We start from the raw sequence: 19839 nt of genomic DNA, 5'->3' as shown, positions 1-19839 counted from the left end.
AGATTAATGATTTCCCGATTCAAGTTGTCTTTCTTTTTTTAAGTGAAAAATACTTCAAATGGAAATTATGATGAATCTTCCATGTTCTGATTTCAGTACAGATACCAATTAACAAACCCATTATCACATAACTTTTTTGTTTATTTGTTTTTATAAGATCTTTCCCTCCACACCCCCCACCTTCCACATGGTCTTTGGAACCCAGACTGGTCTTGAACTCTTGGTGTACCTGTAGTTGCCTTGTTCCTCATGCCTTCCCTTAATTAAGTGCTGAGATCATAAGCATAGATCACTACACCTGTCTTTATAATTGGTAAGTGCTTGATTGTCTAGAATTCTTTTTTATTTAATTAGTATTTTTTCATTTATTTTACATTCCCGTCCTCCTCCTGTCTCCCCAATTCATTCCTCCTGTCTCCATTTAGAAAGGGCCAGGCCTTCCATGGACTTGAACAAAAGCATTGCTTAGATTTCTTAATGCACTAGGTGTCGCCAGATGATGGTGTTTAAATTTTATTCTTTTGTGATTTATTAGCTGGAGTATCTAAGGAAAACTTCCTTTCATGTACTGTTCGGTTACCCAGTGGTACTGTTTGTATAAGGAAGACAGAATAAACATTTAGTCCCTTGCCAGTACCAGTTTCCAGAGTACCATAATTAATTAATTGTTCCAATGCTTACCTTTTTTTTAAAAAAAAAGACAAGTGGGCAAATTATAATATATATATATATTTATATATATATATGATTTACTTTTGTAATTCCATTATAACTTCTATCAAGATACTTTATTTTGAAGTATTTCTAGCAGTACATAAAGCTAAAAAGATCATGGTGTATGTAAGTTAGTTTTTAAATTGGATACACCTCTTTGCTTAGCTTCTAGAATAAGAAAGAATCTTAACCAATATCTAAGAGTTTTTTCCAACTTCTGTGCCCGTGTATAAGGGTAACTCTGTCCTGACTTCTAACTGGTAAACGACTTTTGTCTGCTTAAGTTAACACTTATGTTCTTTTGTGGGTTATAAGATTATATGTGTTTGTTCACTTTGGCAAATACAAAAATTTACACACATGATTCTAAAGCCAACCTTTCCCTGTGAATATATAAATATGCTTTCTTTTTATTTTTTTACAAAATTGGCACCTTTTTCATTTTTCTACATGATTTTTTAATTAAATTGTGAAATACTGCCACTGTCAGTATTTTCACACATTTCTGACATAGTTGTGTTCATTTGTTTAATTTCTATTGAAACTTTATCCTGTAGTCACTACATGCTTATTTCAATAACTACTTGAAGTCTTACATTTAATGAATTGCTTTTTTTTTTTTTTCATTGTATTTGTGAATTTTGTTGGATCCCTGATTGCTCTGGGAATCTTTTCAGGACTTCACTCCATTGAACTTTAGATTAATCTTCTTTTACTACCTCTTGAGAATTTAAACAATTTCCCTCAGATCATTACCAGGATATACCATCTGCTATCTTTTAACACATATTCTATTTCCTATCTTTGGACTGCAGCTGTAGAGCGGTGGTCAGAGCACGACACTTACTTGAGAATTCTCAGAGGGCCGGAATCTGTCCCTATACTTCTTAGTTCCTGACTCAATCTCACCCCAGGAACTTTTCTTATTTCTACTTTAGGTAGAGCACAAAGCTAACAACAAAAGTAAAACACAAAACAAAGCAGAAACAAACTTTAGAGCTCCAGTTCAGGTCAAAGAGTTGTTTCCAAAAAAGTAGGAGGATTGGGAGCAGAGACTGTTTAGGAAGCTTTAACACTGATCTTCTAGACAAATATTTAATATGAATAATATTAAATAGGATCTAACATTTCTAAAACTCAAGAAAATTTTTTCTTTTGTGATGTTAGATAATGAAGTATATTGATCTCAGATTGAGAGATCTTCAGTTCTTGTATTTTGGTGTGTTCTCTGGACAGTAAATAATGTTTTATATTAGCTCCATTGGTTTTCATTTATTTTCACTGGCAACTTCTCAAGTTCTCTTGATCCTTCCTTCCTTCCCCTAAAATGGTTATGGTCCATAGGGTCATCTTAATCCTTTGTAAACTAGATATTGGTTTCAGGACAACAGTCTTATAGATCGCTCTTAGATCCTGTCTACTCTAGATTTCAGTCTTGACTTCAAATATGTATACCTGGTTAATTCCTGTGTTTCTGCTCTGATGGTCCCCTGGGTACCTCAAATTAAGCCTGAGGCTGCATTTGTAATGGTTACCTGCCCTTTCAGAGCTGCTCCTTCCACCCCTCTGTGACACTTCCTAATGTTAATTCTCCTCTGACTGATCTTTCTGCCTTAAATCTGCTTTCCACTTACAGTCTTCAGAATGAACTCTGCTTGCACTGTTTAATTATCTAAAATTTATTAGTGTTTTCCTATTGATATTAAGGTTCTAAACATTACATCATAATGCATATGATGTGTCTGGAGATTTGCTGTTTCTCTGTTTAACCCTCTCCCTCTTTTGCAGCTAGATAAGTACACTCAGTAATAGGAAAATGAGCTTTCTTGTCAGCTCAGCTCTCCTGTCTTACTCCCATTTGTAATTGGCCTAAAGGATGATGAAACTGCCTAGAATTAGGATCTAGAGTTGGCAGGAAGCCCTTCAGATTTGGTGATCTGAGTAGTGTATTTGCCAGCTGGAGCTTAGAACAAAGAAGCCAAACAAACTCTTGGCAGATTCTGAAATACAGCTTTTTTTTTCTTTAGAAATTATGATTCTAGTCAGTTGATACCGACTTAGAAGTGTATTCAAAACTAATGCAGGAGCCATGAATTGCAGTCACTTTTGATGCTAATTATTGAATTTGTAACCTATTCTTTAGTATACTTTAATAGACTTTTGGAACTGAAAAGACCTTTTTCCTTGATATAATTCAGTATAATTCCCTGATCTTATAGGTGAGGAAAACTAGGATCTCATTTCAAATTTATAACAGATTTGGGTACTGCTCTTATTTTTAGCCTAGCTCATTTTCTGTGTATCGTGAATAGTTAATAGAGAATACTAGAAGAAGAATCGTCATTCTTAGTGGATTAATGTCCTGTTCTTTACAAGCTTAAACACTTTTAGAATAAGACTGGTGTGGATTAACAGAGGCCCTTATGTAGATTTTAAGATGATTCATTTTAAAAAGATTAATAAGTTTATAGCATGAAAATTAAGTTTGTACATAAGTTTATTTGCACAAGTAATAGATGATCATTATAAAACTGCACAAAAGGACTTAGAGTGAAAGGAAACCTCTCAGCTTGGCTTATGTTTCTTATCAGAAGCTGTTGTATTTTAGCTGTTTTTCCAGAAGTGTTTCTACCTATTCTAAAGGATCCAGTTATCAGTTGTTAAAATCCTTTTCTTTTTGGGGGGATGGTGGTATAGAGTTTATTTAGTGGGTTATGGAGGGGGGAACGGAAGGAGAGAAAAGGAAGGGAGAGAGGAGAGAGGCAGAAGCTGCCTATCCAGAAGGGCAGACAGACAGACAGACACACACACAGAGCAATAATCATTTTCATAATTTAACAAATGAAATCCTTAAAACAAAAGGTCCAACTATAGAAGCAACTGTTGGAAACCTCAAGTAGCATTGAAATGTGAATGTAGTTTTGAGTATGTTGCCAGTTTACTATGAGTGAGAAAAGAACAAAAAGACAAAACACCTAGTGAGAAATATATCCACAGCCTTTATTCCAAGCTGTTCATTGTGAACCTTTTTCATATCTTTTCAGCCTTCTCCCTCCTTAGACTTAAACAAAATTAGATCCGACAATACCCAAGCTATTTTGTAACCTGCTTTCCTTTGCTTTGCCTAACAATGTAAACTAAGTGATCATCACAGCCCTGTGGAGAACCACACACTTTTCCTAAGATAGTTATCAGATCACTTACAGTTTGGACTGATAGGGAAGGGATTAAAAAGTCATGGAAGCCCTGCTACTAGTAGTTAACAAAGTGGATCCAGAAAAACACAGTTTAGAGCTTTGCAAGCAGTTCTCATTGTTAATGTCAGCTGAGATTGACAGACTGGCAGCTACTGCAGACGATTTATTATGTGTGTTTTAGTGGAACTGTTGATGTTTAATGATCCACTTATCACTGTCAGTGATTCGCATCGATAGGGGAGAGTTTGGGAGGGTTTTTGTTGTTGTTGTTGTTGGTGGTGGTGTGTGTGTGTGTGTGTTTAAAAAATCTGGTCAGTTTTTGTTTAAAACAAAACAGCTTTGTGTCCAGGGGAGTATCATTAAAAGAAAGTTTTGCTGCTCATGGCTGGAAGATTGAAACAAAAGCTGGTAAGTTTGGCAGTTCTTATCTATGGGGATGAACAGAGAGCTCCTTTCTCTTTCCTCCCTTATTCACTTGGGAGGAAAGTCAATCTAGTTGCTTTGAATTTAGGGAAGCAGGCTTTCTTTATAGGGGTTCATTTTCTAAGGTGGCATTAATCTTCAATTAAAATTGCTGTGGGAGAAGAGAAATGGTCCCCTGGCACCTTGATGCACATAGTCTTGTGATGCTACTGATACCATGTAACAGAAACAACTCTCACTTGTGAAAGATGCATTTATTGCAATACCTGATGAGGGATGTTCTGAGAAGGCCGTGCATAGCACTGTCCCCTTTCACCTTACTTTGATAATTCTGAAAAATCTATTTTAGAAATAAATGCATATTAGTCATTTCAGTTTATTAAAAAGTAGTGCTAAGAGAGACTGTTTTACTTTAAACCACCAAAAGCAATTAGCCCAATTCAAAAGAAATTTGCTTTTCAATTTTTAATGTGCATTTTTTTAGATCACTTATTTTCTGCTCCATGGGAGACAAAACTCAGCTACTCTGTGGTCTGCCCACGATCTACTGAAACTTGGATTGATCCTATGGTTCTCGGGGGTGAGGGACTGTTTTGTAGATGCGTGTTTGTGATATGTGTAACATGAAAACCTTCTGTATGGTTGTAAATGAACTTAGAGGAAGTGAGTCTGGTATATAACTGAAACTGGATGGAGCAGTATTGCTTGTGGCTGTAAAACAATGTATCAGATGTTCTTAATCTGTTTTCCTGGAACATGTGTTTATAAATACCAGGTTCAGAGGGATTTTGCTTTCTTTTGCTTTATCCAACACAAAGAATGCTCTTAAATGTCCACTTAGATATTTTAAAACTGTTGTTTAGTCTAACCTGTCTGATGTTAAGCATAAAGTTGCTGATTTAGCTAGCTCAAACTTGCTTCCTGCCTGCATTAAATGTAGAGCGGCATCTGTCCAAATTAAGTTTAAACAAAGGAAGTTCCTGAGTCTGCTTTTCTATCTCTTAAAACAAAAACAAACAACCCTTTTATAGTTATTAAGTGTTTTCCAGAATATTTTTAATGTTAACAGTTTGAGTTTTGGTATTTTATTGTGCTAAGTTGTTTTCAGAATGCTTTTCTTTACTTTATTAAAAACTTTTTTCTTTTTTGAAAAAGTAAATGCTTTGTTTTCTTTTCCTTTATCAGAGCACAGCAATGGAGGAAACAGCTATATGGGAACAGCACACAGTGACGCTTCACAGGGTGAGTTTCTGCTGCAGCGAATAATCTGCCTTATAATTCAGGATACTGGCAGCTTTGAAAACAATAGAGGAAAGCCAGATGTCAGGAAGCCAAAAGAAAGGGGAAATTTTTTCTATATTCTTTTGTTTAAAATTAGATTTGTAATAAATTCTTCATTTAGGTCAGAAGTGAGCATGATTACTTTTTCACATATCCTTTGGTTATTGTATATTTGCTATTTTTAACTCCAATTTTAAGTGATTTGTTGTTTAGAATTTTGAATGAAAAGATAAAAGATTATATGTTTTTTTTTGGTTTTTTTTTTTTGGTTTTTTTTTGAGACAGGGTTTCTCTGTGGCTTTGGAGCCTATCCTGGAACTAGCTCTTGAAGACCAGTCTGGCCTCAAACTCACAGAGATGCACCTGCCTCTGCCTCCCAAGTGCTGGGATTAAAGGAGTGCACCACTACCTCCCGGCTTGTGTTAAATTATAAACTGGCTGTATATACATGTTTGTAGACTTGGGGTTTAGTTTTAAAGCAAGTTATTCTTCAAATAAAATCTTGAAAGATGGTTTAGTATATAGCTCAGTTGATAGTGTGCTTAGTTTTAGCACCCATGAAGCCCTGTGTTCTATCCCCATCTGAAATCGGCACTCGCAGATAGACACAGGCAGATCAGAAGTTCAAAGCCATCTTAAAAGGTGTGTGTGTGTGTGTGTGTGTGTGTATGCATGATGCATGTGTGTGGGGGGAACAGTTTTGAAAGGTAAGTATTCATTTGAAGTATGTACAACCTAAACATTTGCAGATGGCCCAGAAAAACTTACTGGTAAACACAGTAGAAATAAGAGCTTTGAAATCAGCCGGGCTGCGTTTTAATTTTACTTGTACTTTTCTTCTGCTTTAGAAATGGGGAGTGACCCAACCTGTCTTGTAAAACCTTGGTGTTTGCATGTTTAAGTTGAGGCTGGGAACTGGAGACATGGCTCAGTAGGAAATAGTGCCTGCTTTTCAAAAGGACTCAAGTTTAGTTCCTGAAACCAATGTTGGGTTTCTCACACCCGTGTCTGTAACTCTATCTCCAAAGGATCCAATATTCTCCTCTGGTCTCTGCAGGTATACACAGACAGACAGACAGACAGACAGACAGACAGAGAAACAGAAGACAGACACACACACACACTCAAAAAAACAAAACAAAACAAAAACTAAGCAAACTTAAAAATTAGCTGGGCATGGTGCCACGTGTTTTAATCTCAGCACTAGGAAGGCAGAGGCAGGTGGATCTCTAAGTTCAAGGCCAGCCTGGTCTAGACAGCAGATTCTAGGATGGACAGGGCTGCACACCTTATCTCCAAAAGGAAAAATGGAATAAAAATAAGATAAGGCTAATGGCACCAATTTATGCTTTGTTCAAATATGTCTTCCAAAATTCACTCCTTTTGTCTTTGAGCAGAGTTACTGATGACTTTCCTGCTTAGAGAATGTTTACATTTGTGTCATCTGCCTTACCCTTACTCCTGAGAAGTTGACAAGTTGGGGTGGGGAAATCATGTTCCTGCTCACTACTGTCACTGACCGTCTCAGGAGTATGGGAATCTGTGCTTAGTGATAAGGCATCAGTTAGTTTTCAAATGAAGTCTCACTAAATGAAGAAATCATTTTAGTAATATGTATCTTTAATTCATAAAGCTGAAATAGAGCTTTCTGTTGTTTGAATTGTGCTTAATAGGTTGCATGTTTAAATCAGATGTATGATACATAAAATAATTTTATACCTCTTGTGTTTCATTTGGTGGGGATATAATGGCTTGGTAGCATTCTAAGTATTACATTTATTTTTCCTAATACCTTTATCATTTTTGTTGGTATAATTTATATAACAGTAAATATGCTCACCTAGTATACATTTCTGAGTTTTGACATAGTCACATAACCAGTATCACAGTAAAAATGCAGAGTGACTCTATTATCTTAAAAACTCTCCTTAAGTCCCCTTTATAATCAACTCTGTCCCTTTACTCTTGGCCTTGAGCCACTGATTGTCTTAAAATTTGACCTTTTCTGGGATGTCATATAAATGGATTCATGGAACAAGTAGTCTTTTGAAACTGACTTTGTATGCTTAGATTAATTCATTTGAGACTTCTCTAAAATCTTGCTTGTGTTTGGTATCTTATTCCTGCTTATTACTAAATTCCACCTCATTATTTGATAGTTTACTCATCTACAATTGATGGTATGTTTAGGGTGTTTGCAGTTTTTGTTATTATGAATATATCTGCTTTAGGATGCAGACTTTTGTATGGACATAACTATTTTCTTGGGTAAATAGTTAGAAATGGAATGGCAGTTGTTTTATGCTAGCTGTTTATTTTATAGGAAGTTACCAGACTGAATAATTCTGTCTCACCAGCATTGGATGAGAGTCACTCAGTCATCTCATCAACTCTTGATATTGTCAGTTTTAACCACTGTGTTTAGCCATTCTAATAGCTATCTAGTTGATAGAGCTCTTATCATTGTAGCTTTTTTAGTTTGTATTTCTCTGTAGATTAATGCTAAGCACCTTGTAACGATCAGTTGAGTGGATTTGAAGTCATCTAGGAGACAAACAGGCATGTCTGAGAAGATGTTTCTAAACAGGTTTCACTGAGGAGGGAAGACCCACACTGAATATGGGTAGTATCATTCCTGGGGTCCTGGGACTTGGTCTCCCCACTTTCAGACTGAACAGACTGACCAGCTACCTTACGCTCCCACCACCATGCCGTCCCTACCATGCTAGACTGTATTCTACCATGAACTAAAATAATCCACTCCTCCTTCTCTCAAGCTGATTCTTGTCAGATATTTTGCCACAGTGATGGATAACTAATGCTTCATTCTCCATTCCTCCCTAAGTCCCCCAGTGATCCTGGGAATGGAGCCTAGGGCCCATATAGCAGGAAACTGTGATCACATGGCCTGATGTGCTTGTCACCCAGATTTTTTTTTTTTTTTTTGATTGAGTGTCATTGTACTTAGCTTTCTAGTTCTGTGATAAATGCCATGACCAAAATCAGCTTGGAAAGGAAAGAGTTTATTTACTTTCCTTACATGTCCTGACCACAGTTCATCACTGAGGGAAGTCAGGGCTAGCGCTCAAGGCAGGAGCCCAGAGCCAGGGACTGAAACAGAGGCCATGGAGAAGTCAGTGCTCTTACTGGCTTGCTCAACTTGCTTTTTTATACAATCCAGGTCATGAGCTTGAGAGGGATGGGAGAGTCACAGGGGGAAGAGAGAAGAATAGAAATGATATAAAAGCAGTACTCATGTATGAGACTCTCTAAAAAACTTAAATATTTCAGTTAAAATGAAAGTGCCTAAATATGGAAAAATATACACAAAATGATTAGTTGTACAAATTCAATTACTGGTTTTGTAGGAAGCTAGATTTTATAGGATATGGGAAGTTTAAAAATTTTTTAATGTGATTAATAAAAGTTTAAGATAGCTAGCTATTCATTGAAATGTTTATTTGATTATAAATTATATAATTAAAAACCAAACTATGGGTCTGCAAATCAGAAAATGTCAAGTTAATTGCTATCTCTAACATTTTTACATTTTAACTCAAAATCTATAAATTTTAGTAATTTCAATTTTCTAAGTTAATTTTCTAAATCTCACTTAATTCTTTACTGAAAATGCCCTATTTAATCAAGTAGAAAACTTCCGAATTTAAACACAGTAAAGTTTCAGGATATAAAATCAATATTTAAGAAACGAGCAGCCTGACTGGACAATGGTGGCAGGCGGATCTCTGTGAGTTCAAAGCCAGCCTGGTCTATAAAGTGAGTTCCCGGAGAACTAGGATGGTTACACAGAGAAACCCTGTCTTGAAAAGATCAAAAAAAGAAACAAAACAAACAAACAAACAAAAAACCCATACGCATCAGCTTTCCTTTATATTAACAGTCCAGTCTCTGAGAAAGAAGTTAGAAAACTGTTCCACTCAAATATCCACAACCCCCACTTAAGTATTTAGGAATATATCTAACCAAGGAAATGGAAGATGTCTAAAAGGAAAATTTCATAGTATTAAAAAGGAAATCACAGAAGATTCTAGTTGATGGAGAAATAGTCTGTTCTTATAATTAATATTATGAAAATAATAGTAAAATTACTAAATAGTACCCAAATTAATTTATAGAATATTGTAATATTTGTCAAAATTCCCATGTCACAGGCTTAGTTCATATGTAACCACAAATATCACAGATAGCTAAAGCAATCCCAAGAAGTGAGAATGATGCTGGGAGTATTACAGTACATGACTTCAAATTATACTATACAGCTGCAATGACAAAGAGCCTGATACTGGCATAAAAACAGACAGAAAGATTAGTGGAATAAAACAGGACCCAGAAGTAAAACAGCAAAAATGTGGCCACTTAATTTTTGACAAAGGAGGCAATAAAAAGATAGCTTATTCAACAAATGGTATTGGTAAAACTTGGATTCTACCCACAGAAGAATGAAATTAGATTTGTATCTTCCTGTACAAAAACTAATTCAAAATAGATAAAAAAATTAAAACCCCAAACACAAAGTTTCAGAAGAAAACACAGGTGATTCATTTCAAGATGTTGGAATAAGGAAGAAGAACAGCACAGGTCTAACCCCAAGTGTCAACAGATGGGACTGCATACAACTAAAGCTTCTGTGCAGAAAGGGAACAGCCAGCAGAGTGAGCAGACAGCCCAAAGAATCGAAGAAAACCCTTACCAGCTACGCTGCAGATATGCAGAATTTACTAGCAGCTGCAGAAATTAAATAATAAGGAAATGCCATTGCCAATCGACAAGTGGGCAAATGAGTTGGTTAGATAGTTTAAAAAAAAGAAACACAGATGGCAGTGACTTTTTTTGTTTTTTGTTTTTTGTTTTTTTGAGGCAGGGTTTCCCTGTAGTTTCTAGAGCCTGTCCTGGAACTAGCTCTTGTAGACCAGGCTGGCCTCGAACTCAGAGATCCGCCTGCCTCTGCCTCCTGAGTGCTGGGATTAAAGGCGTGCGCCACCACCGCCCGGCGGCAGTGACTATTTTAAAGGTGTTCAATATCTCTAGCCATCAGGGAAATACAAATTAAAACCCTTTGAAATACCCCTCATGCTAATCACAACGACTGTCATCAGTAAATCTAAAAACAAGTCTTAGAGAGGATGTGGCGAGAAAGGAAACTTCACTGTTGCTGGGGGTGCAAACTCATACAGCCTTTGTGGAATCAGTTAGGCCTACCTTAAGCAAAAGGACTCAGAATCTTTGGTCAGAAGGGACAGCCTAGCTGATCTTCTTTCTCTGCAATAAACCTAGAAAGCTACTGCTCTAGGACAGTGTCAGCAAGCTGTGATCCAAAGATTAGATTTGTCCAGGTAGTAACTGAGTGCTTTTATTGTGTGTGTGTACACAGGAGCATGTGTTTCATATGGAGGGCAGATCCAACCGCAGTGTCATTTCTGTGTCTATTTGAGACAGGGCTACACATGCCAGCTCACCCAGCTTTTTTACTTGGCGCTGTCAAACTCAGGCCTACAGGCTTTTACGTCAGCACGGTACTAAGTGAACTGTTTGTTCAGCCCTTCCAATTGTCTGCCTTTATAAATATGGCTTTATTGGAACATAGCCACCTTCATTTACCTACTGTGACTGCTTTTGCAGTATACAGAGTTGTGGATAGCCATAACAAGGATTTATAGGCTGCAAAGCTCCATGTATTAATTAGTATCTGGATTTTTACAGAAAACTTGCAGGCCTGCTCTAGACACTACATTTTATTCTGGAGCACTTTAGACCATCAGAGGATATGAGTATCTGAAAACACTGTTCTGCAGCATTAGAGAAGTCAACTTAGTTCATCTTTGGCAAAGCTGAACTTACTTTGGAAGAGCTGTCTTTTCAGAACCTTTCAGAGGGCCTGGAGAGATGGCTCAGTGGGTAAGAGCTAGGAGACTCAAGTTCAGTCATATTTAATTGGCTTACAATTGCCTGTGACTCTAGACTCCAGCTCTAGGGGATCTGACACCCTCTTCTGGACTCCACAGGTACCTACACTCACACTTACACGGATGTACATACACATATCAAAAAGAGATTAAAAAACTCATCAAAGAAACACCAGCTTCTTCTAAGAAAACTATTCCTTCATGTTAACTACTCTCATATGTACATTTGTTTACATAGATTCTGTGCAAGAGGAAGCATGCGGGTTTTGGTTTCTTTGAGATTGTGACCTCACTTAACATTATACATCCTAAGTCTGTTGACTTTTTTCCTCCAGTTTTTGTTAACTTCATTTTTCTTTAGAGTTGAAGAGTAGTATTCAATTTTATAGAAAAATATACCAAATTTTCATTATCCATTCATCTCTTGATGAACAGCTAGGTTGATTCCAGTTTTTTGCTGTAGTGAAAAACAGCAATAGACAAGGGGCACAAACATCTCTGTGGTAGGGTGTGATGTAGAGTTCCCTAGATATAGGACAGGAATGAAATAGCTGGTCTCTGCGCTCAGTGGTCCTCAGTGACAGCTCAGTATTCTCCTCAGCAGCCCGCCCCATCATGGTGCATTATACTCTTCAAGGTTTGAAATTCTGCTCAGTTTTGTATCTCCTTAGTTACACACAAAAAAATGTATTGTGCATGTGAGATCAGTAATGGTTCACAAAGCCTCTCCTAAGAGATCAGCAGCGCTGTCCAATTACTCTGTAGTACAATTCACATATGGGTTAAAAGAATTTAATTTTTATATTAAAAATGGCTGAAAATTTTTATGACATTCTATTTAACTCAGTATTCTCAGTACCATTTAAACATGTAATTCGTATTTTAAAATCATTTCCTGTCCTTGTGCTGTTAGAAAATGTGCGCACACTTTACAGTTGGAGCGTATTCCGGGCAAGACCGAGCACATTTAAAGACTTGGAGTCACAGAAAGACCATCATAGTTTTAGATGCCGTCTATAGTTTAAGGTGCTGTACCTTAACTACATGTGGGGGGTTGGATTCTGTGATGTACTTCTTCTAGCATAACACCCCACTTTATTTTCAGACTTACTTCCTTAGAAATTACATGTATTTTAATAATACTTTGAGAAATAAAGTGAATGCTCAAAATGAGTTAGGCATTTCTATTTTCATGTTCAAGTATTATGGTAACATTTTAGAGGGAGAAATTACTTAAGCAAGGAAATTAGGAGGGAATCTGTAGGCAAGCTGCTAAGTCTTTTCTATAAGGAAACAATCGGATAAGAGAAGAACTTGGGGTGAGAGTGCCAGTGCAGCGCGGGGCCGTGGGCTCGGTTAGGCTCCCAGGAGAGCGGCCGACTCACGGCCAAGTGAGGAACTTGCCCTCCGTGTGCAAAATTAACTTAAGATGAATCAGGCCCAAGTGTCACTAGAATCATAGACCCTCAGGAGAAAATATAAGAATAAATGCTGACCTTAGATTAGGAAATACTTTATTGTGTATGTTGTCAGAAGCCCAAAACAAGAGAAAACAATTCAAATTGGGCCTAGTCAAAATTGGAAATGTTGGTGTTTGAAGGACACCATCAAGACATGATAACAGAACAAGAGAACAAATGATGTATTAGTAAGGACTTTATTTGAAGTCTGTTCCCTGCACTCTTCCAACTCAGTAATACAAAGACATAACTCAGATGGGAAATGAGCAAAAGGTCTGACATTTTTCAGAGATATGTAAAAGTAAGCAAGTAAGCACATGAAGAGATGCTCAGCATCAGTAGTCAGCAAAGACCCGTTGTGACTGTTAGTGTGGCTATAAGAATAGACAGTAGAAAGTTCAACAAGAATGGAAAAGATTGACACTTTCATACATTGTTGATATTAATGTAAAATGAAGCTGCCATTATAGAATACAATTTAGGAATGCCTCAGAAGTTAATCATATAGCTATCACATGACCCAACTATTGCACTTTTAGGATTTGACCTAAAAGAAATGAAATAAGACATCCACTCAATAAGTAACATGTGAATATTCACAGCAACCTTATTTATAATGGCCAGAAGTAAAAACACAAATACGCAATATGGAACTTGATAAGGACAGTTGTTATAATTATTATAAAGACAGCCTTGTCCCCACATAAATATAATTCCATAAAGACATATGCCATGGAAGCCAAATTGATATTTTGGGAAACCCATTGCAATTGCAGATTCATTAATAGTTATAGAGTTATTTTTATCATTTAAATAACTTTCTATTTGTGTGTATATGCATAAATGTGGCAGATGCCAATACTAGGAGTCGTCTCTAACTTCTGTCCATTTGGATTTCTGTACTAATTCCTAACCAGAACTCACTGGGCAGTTTCTTATGAAATTCAAGTAATCAACTCAGTGATTTCTTGGTTTTGTTCTTTAAAGAAAAGGCCTCTATTTCTTAGGTTGCTTTGAATTTAACAAGGTGACCTTGAACTTCTGACTCACCAGCCTCCACCTCCCAATTGCTGGGCTCACATACATGTACAGCTATATCTGGTTCAAACAACAAGTTTTAACATCAAATATCTAATATAGCACAGTCCAAGGGCATACAGATGTGATTCCCAGGTGCTGACAAACAATGGGAAAGTGTGTGTCTTCCATGTTGAGATAGGGTCGGTAAGAGCAGAAAGTTTATGTAGAGTAAAAATACTTTTATAGGTGTTGTCATTGCCTGGGCACAGTGACACCCACAGTTCAAAGGCACATGTTGTTTGTTCAGAAGCAAGGCTGAGGTGCATTCCTGACACTTAAGAATATTTGGATTTTTTTTCTGTATTGAGCCATTGAGTTGCTGTCATAGAAATTTTAGTTCTTTCAAAAGTTTGTATCTTATAATTTATTTAGTTAAAATATAAATAAAAATGGCTGATAAAAACTGGAGTGCCTTTTCTATTATATGCAGTGTATGTGGGACATTAGTGTGTTATTTGTGAAGAGATTTCCTTCTGGAATTTTTAGAACAATTGAAGGAAGTTGAAATACCTAATACTTGATTTTTAAGGCAACTGTGTGAAATGACAGATGGTGAATGTATGGGTTAAGTCTGTCATTTCTGAACCAGGTGTCAGTGTTCATGATGATCACACTGAGCACTGCCTGTCCCTTCAGGATCCTATCAATAATCAAAAATCACTCAGGGTCTTACTTTTCAGAATTTTAAAATTACTTTAGTGCTTATGGAATATTTATGCAATTGACATTTTTAATACTGTTATAGCTGGTATATAATTTATTGGAACATGAATTCTCGTAGAATGGACTGATGATTGTAATGTATAATCATGCAAGTGACTATAAATCATAGATGCCATAAGATTATAATTTAGTTATATATGCTATAATGAGCAATTTTGTTGCCCTTAATAGAGCTATTTTACTGCAATTACTATTTTAGGCTCCTGGGTTTGGATTTGGAATTGCAATATCTGGTGGAAGAGATAATCCTCATTTTCAGAGTGGGGAAACCTCCATAGTGATTTCAGATGTGCTAAAGGGAGGGCCAGCTGAAGGACAGCTACAGTAAGTGTGTGGGGTTTTGTTCTTTACTTCATTAATTCAGATCTCCCTCCCCTACCTCCCTACTCCCCTCCCTCCTTCTCCTCTTCTTCCCCTCTGCATTGGTCCTGTACCCCCAGTCATAGATCTGTTTTGTTAATGATTTAGAATTTTTTACATCCAACTTGTGCTGTACTTACTTAATATTTTTCCTTAAGTGAATGCACACTTATCCTTAAGAAATCTTTATTAGTGGTGTAAATGGACAGCTAAGTATTACTTACTTTAAATAGAGAGTAACCATAACAGAAAAGAGAGTGAAAGCAAACTGGTAACTAGTTTTGGTGGTCACCTCTCACATGAAGTCTTCCCTTTCTGTTTGTTAAGGAGATAAATACAATACAGGTAATAACAAGGGTAGGAAGGAAAAATTGAAACTATAATCAGGAGTCAAAGACATTTAAAAGGAGAAAGACTTAATATTTAATGATGGTGTCTGCTAGCTGGGTGACTTAGTTTCATCTAATGCTCTAACTCAGCTACAGTTATCTTTTTATTTGTTGTAGTGCCTGCTATTCAGGCTTTTGGGGAAACACTGCGCTGCTACATCAGAAGAAAAAAACTGATGTCCTGTGGTTACTTATTTACTAAATGCTCTTGTGAAAGGCCTGCCAGTAAATTTTGATGCTGTTTTTTATCATTGCTTTAAAGACAAGCACATTAATTAACCTGTCATTCAAAGAACATTTTAGTAAGGTCTCACATGCTTTTCTTTAACGTGTTTTTCTGGTGTTCTCCCCACTCCCCTTTAGGGAAAATGACCGAGTTGCGATGGTTAATGGAGTTTCAATGGACAATGTTGAACATGCTTTTGCTGTTCAGCAGCTAAGGAAAAGTGGGAAAAATGCAAAAATTGTGAGTATCTATTTTGTTGAATATTAATTAGTAGAACTATCAACTACTTGTGATACTTGTTTGGTATTTGAATCTCCCCTACTCCCACCCCCCACTTTTCTTTTTCAAACAGGGTCTCTCTGTGTAGTTCTGGCTGTTTTGGCACTCTATGGAGACCAGGCTGGTTTCAGATGCACAGAGATCTTTCTGCCTTTGCCTCCCAAGTGATGGAATTAAGGTGTTGCACACCCAGCTACTTCCTGTCCCTTAAGAAATAAGGTAGTTCCAAAGTTAGTTGTTGACGGGTATGAGTGCTCCTACGTCTTCTGTATCTTCTGTACTATGTATTTAAGTTCAGATGGAAATTTTCTTTTCATTTATAAAGGGAGAGGAGGCTGCAGTCTTCTGTGGCTTAATGCTATTATCTCTTTTATGTACTTAGTCTGGATCTTGGCAAGTATTGAGAAAGTGTGTGTAGCCCTCCTTCTGGATATGAGCTTTGCTGGGAAAGCTTTACCTTCTTCTTCTGAACCTACATCATTACCACCTCATTTAAGTGTGACTTGTTGAGGAGAGAAAAAGCCAGGTTTATCTATGAAAAATTGTTCAAGGTGCAGTTCAAATTACTGTCTTAAAGCCAAAGTTTGCGATTGCAGGATGCACTAGTATGCTCAGTTTATGCAGTACAGGATATGACTTCTAGTACAACTCGCTGGAGATTGAAGTAGGGATGAAACCAGCGTGGGGGGCGGGGGTTGTTAAGGAACTCTCCTTTCTTTCTTTCTTAGTAGCACATTGCTTGTCTTTCCCACATGCTAGCTTGTTTTGCTACTTGTCCTCCAACTTCAAACAGACACATTCTGGTTAATCTGGGAAGTACGAAGTAGCAGTGTTTAGTGTCAACTCAGCCTTAGAAGAAATTTAGCCACAAAAGAAATAGAACATAATTCGGAAGGGAATAGCAAGACAAGATTATTAGGCACTTCTCAGGCAGATCTGAGGTAAATTGGGAGAGATGAAAGCTGTAAGTCACATAGGATGGTAACTGATGAGGAAACCTCTTGGAAGTACGTGTTGATAAGAACAAGCCCAAATAGCAAGGTTTTTCTCATAGACAGAATGATCCACTTAATCTCTGAGAGCACAAGAAAGAAGCATCAGATAATAAGCAAGACACATTGAAGGGCTTTTAGAAGAGGGCAGTAAAGGAACACAGACTCCCTAGAGCAGGCTGAGGAACTGAGGCCTTCATGAGTGATTGAAAGAAACCTGTGTTAGGCAATTGCATGTAGAGGGAACACGATGCAGATGAAAAGATTGTTGAGCACCACCGAGACTTCTGCTAGTAGAATGAGTTTATAGATGGCCTAATCAATAAAAAAAATTTTTATTATGTCAAAATACATTTGGTGTTTATCATGGCAGACGAGGGGCAGAAAGCAGTAGAAAGTCATTTAAATGTGGCTGCAGTGAAGCTGTGAGAGGATTGGTGAGGAGGAAGCAGAAGAGGACTGAGCAGTCAGAAATAACCCACGGGTGCCAAAAGAAGACTGTGTTCCCCAAGAAGCTCTTGCAGGTCCCTGGGGACAGACAGTGTACCAGTGTCAGGGAACCAAGTGGCTTCAAGGATTAAGAAGTGCATATTCAGAAGATGCACATAGATCTTGAACTTAGAAACAAAGAAATGAGCGGTCAGGGAACACTGAGAAGGAATGCCATAATGAACGTGCACTCAGGTCAGACACAGAAGACAGTTTGTATTGGGAAAGTATGCCAAGCTCATGAGTTCCTGCGGAGTAAGTTGTTATTAGTTTTTGACAAATGTATCCTTCAGCAGTCTGGCAGGACAACTGTAGACTTTGATAAGGATGCACTATCAAATGGTGATTAAGTTAGGTGAGTTTGTTGTGGTTTTGGGCTACAAAGTGTCCATAAGGTATGTGATATGCTTAGAGTATAGTTCTAATCCTTCATTCCACAATTCCCTGTAAGCTTGTGATTCTTATCACCTAGAAAATGTTTACAAATTCTGGAAGGATTTCATAAATTTATTATTCCTAATCTGTTGCTTAGCCTTATCTATTAAAAGAATAGAGAGCAGCCATTGTGGAAATGGATTGGTGTGATTACTATATTATCTCCTTTGTATTTAAATTAGTTAATGTAGGTCAAGAGAAATGTATGTTTCTTTCTCTTATGAATGGAGAGTAAATGAGTATCCTGGAGTTTATAATCTCTTCTTATTTGTAGACCATTCGGAGGAAGAAGAAAGTTCAGATCCCTGTAAGTCGTCCAGATCCTGAACCAGTATCTGATAATGAGGATGATAGTTACGACGAGGAAGTACATGATCCCAGAAGTAGCCGTGGCACTTTAGTCAACAGAAGGAGCGAGAAGAACTGGGCAAGAGATAGAAGTGCGAGTAGAGAGAGGAGCCTGTCCCCTCGCTCAGACAGGCGGTCGGTGGCCTCCAGTCAGCCTGCCAAACCAACCAAGGTCACATTGGTGAAATCTCGGAAAAATGAAGGTATTCTCCATTGACTCTTACTGTTTTCACAAGACAGTTTAAAGCTGGTTTGAATGAAAAATACGATGACCATGTTTTCCTATCCTTGTTTTATTCCATTTCTCTTTGTCATTGTTCTCTTGTTAGGAGTCAAATCCTGGTAAGGCAGACAGACATTGGGGCATTTTGGCACATTTTCTTAAATCATTTTGTTGGCAGCAAATTGTAGTTGAAATAAAGTGTATACTAGTTGAATTTTGGTTTTATTGTGACAGGAACAGCCAAAATCAAATTATGCTCACAAGAAATGTCACACTATCACTGAACTGAAATTCTGTGTTTAAATCAATAGTAGTATGATTATGGGAAGAAATTTAAGGACTTGTTTAGAGGGCAAAGATGAGTTATTTGTGAATGGAAGGATTAACATTTTTAAACTGAAGTCCAACTACTGTGTATCACTTCATCAAATTACAAGCTTTTTAAATGGCTCTTTGATCACTCTTGCTTTTAGTTATATATGGTTGATCACTTTGGTTTCAGAGTTGTTGAAGAGTATTATAAAGTATTATGACACATCTTGTTGTGGTTATTCTTCCCACCCCGCAGCGGCCTAGCCAACAAGTGAGGCTGCACTTGCACTCCGGCTCTCTCTGATCTAGTGCCTGCTCCCCAGCTAGTCTAGTTTGTAGAGTAGTGTCGTCTTTGGACTTCTGTGAGACCCATCTTCCCGAGGTTTCGTTTTTATCACCCTGTCCTTTAATGCTCTAGCTTTCTGTCCAAGAATCTTTCTTCCACTTACTGTAGTTTCTTTTGTAGGACTCTCATTGTCTCCACTACCTCAGTGCACCGCTAATGTCACCATTTCCTTCTCTAGTTCACATCAGTGCACCTGTGTGCTCCCAGCTGTCCGGAGGGATTCCTCAGAATCAGCCACATCTCAAGGGAATCAGATTTTATTCTTAAACTTTTTTCTTCATGTTTCTAACGAAGTATTCCTTGGACTGTATTCCTGTCAATCCAGTTTCTCAGTCAGCTAGGCACAGATGATATGTAGTACTTACCCTTAACATTTCTTCTGTGTATAATGAACATGTCCTGACTTCATAATACCCCTTCCTGTCCCACTCTGCCTTTCTCCACTGCTGATTTTCTTTTCCAGGCGGCTGCTATCTCTCCCAATATGCTTTGCCAGTTCTGTGGCTGGTCTCTGGGCCTGTTCCAGGGACCTCTGTAGACTCTTTGGTGAAGGTGCCATCTGACTTGCTTCTCCTTGTATTTGTATCGGTGTCAGTTGTCCTAGTTTAGAACTCTGTCACACCTGCATGTTCTTTCCT

At 37.5% G+C, this 19839-nt stretch overlaps 1 protein-coding gene across 5 annotated transcripts in view; it reads left to right on the top strand.

The window, feature by feature from the left end:
* Nucleotides 1-19839, top strand: part of Tjp1 (tight junction protein 1) — a 74218-nt gene that overhangs the window by 9602 nt on the left and 44777 nt on the right. For all 5 annotated transcript variants that reach the window (XM_038313536.1, XM_038313535.1, XM_038313534.1 and 2 more), the window contains exons 2-5: nucleotides 5520-5576; nucleotides 15002-15126; nucleotides 15915-16017; nucleotides 18247-18523. In XM_038313536.1, coding sequence (XP_038169464.1) covers nucleotides 5520-5576; nucleotides 15002-15126; nucleotides 15915-16017; nucleotides 18247-18523 — 562 coding nt within the window. The remainder of the gene's footprint in view (nucleotides 1-5519; nucleotides 5577-15001; nucleotides 15127-15914; nucleotides 16018-18246; nucleotides 18524-19839) is intronic.

The sequence above is a fragment of the Arvicola amphibius genome, chromosome 12 (assembly GCF_903992535.2).
Source record: "Arvicola amphibius chromosome 12, mArvAmp1.2, whole genome shotgun sequence".
Taxonomy (NCBI): Eukaryota; Metazoa; Chordata; class Mammalia; order Rodentia; family Cricetidae; genus Arvicola; species Arvicola amphibius.
Note: the sequence above shows the minus strand (reverse complement) of the source record. Positions and strands in the feature narration are given on the sequence as shown.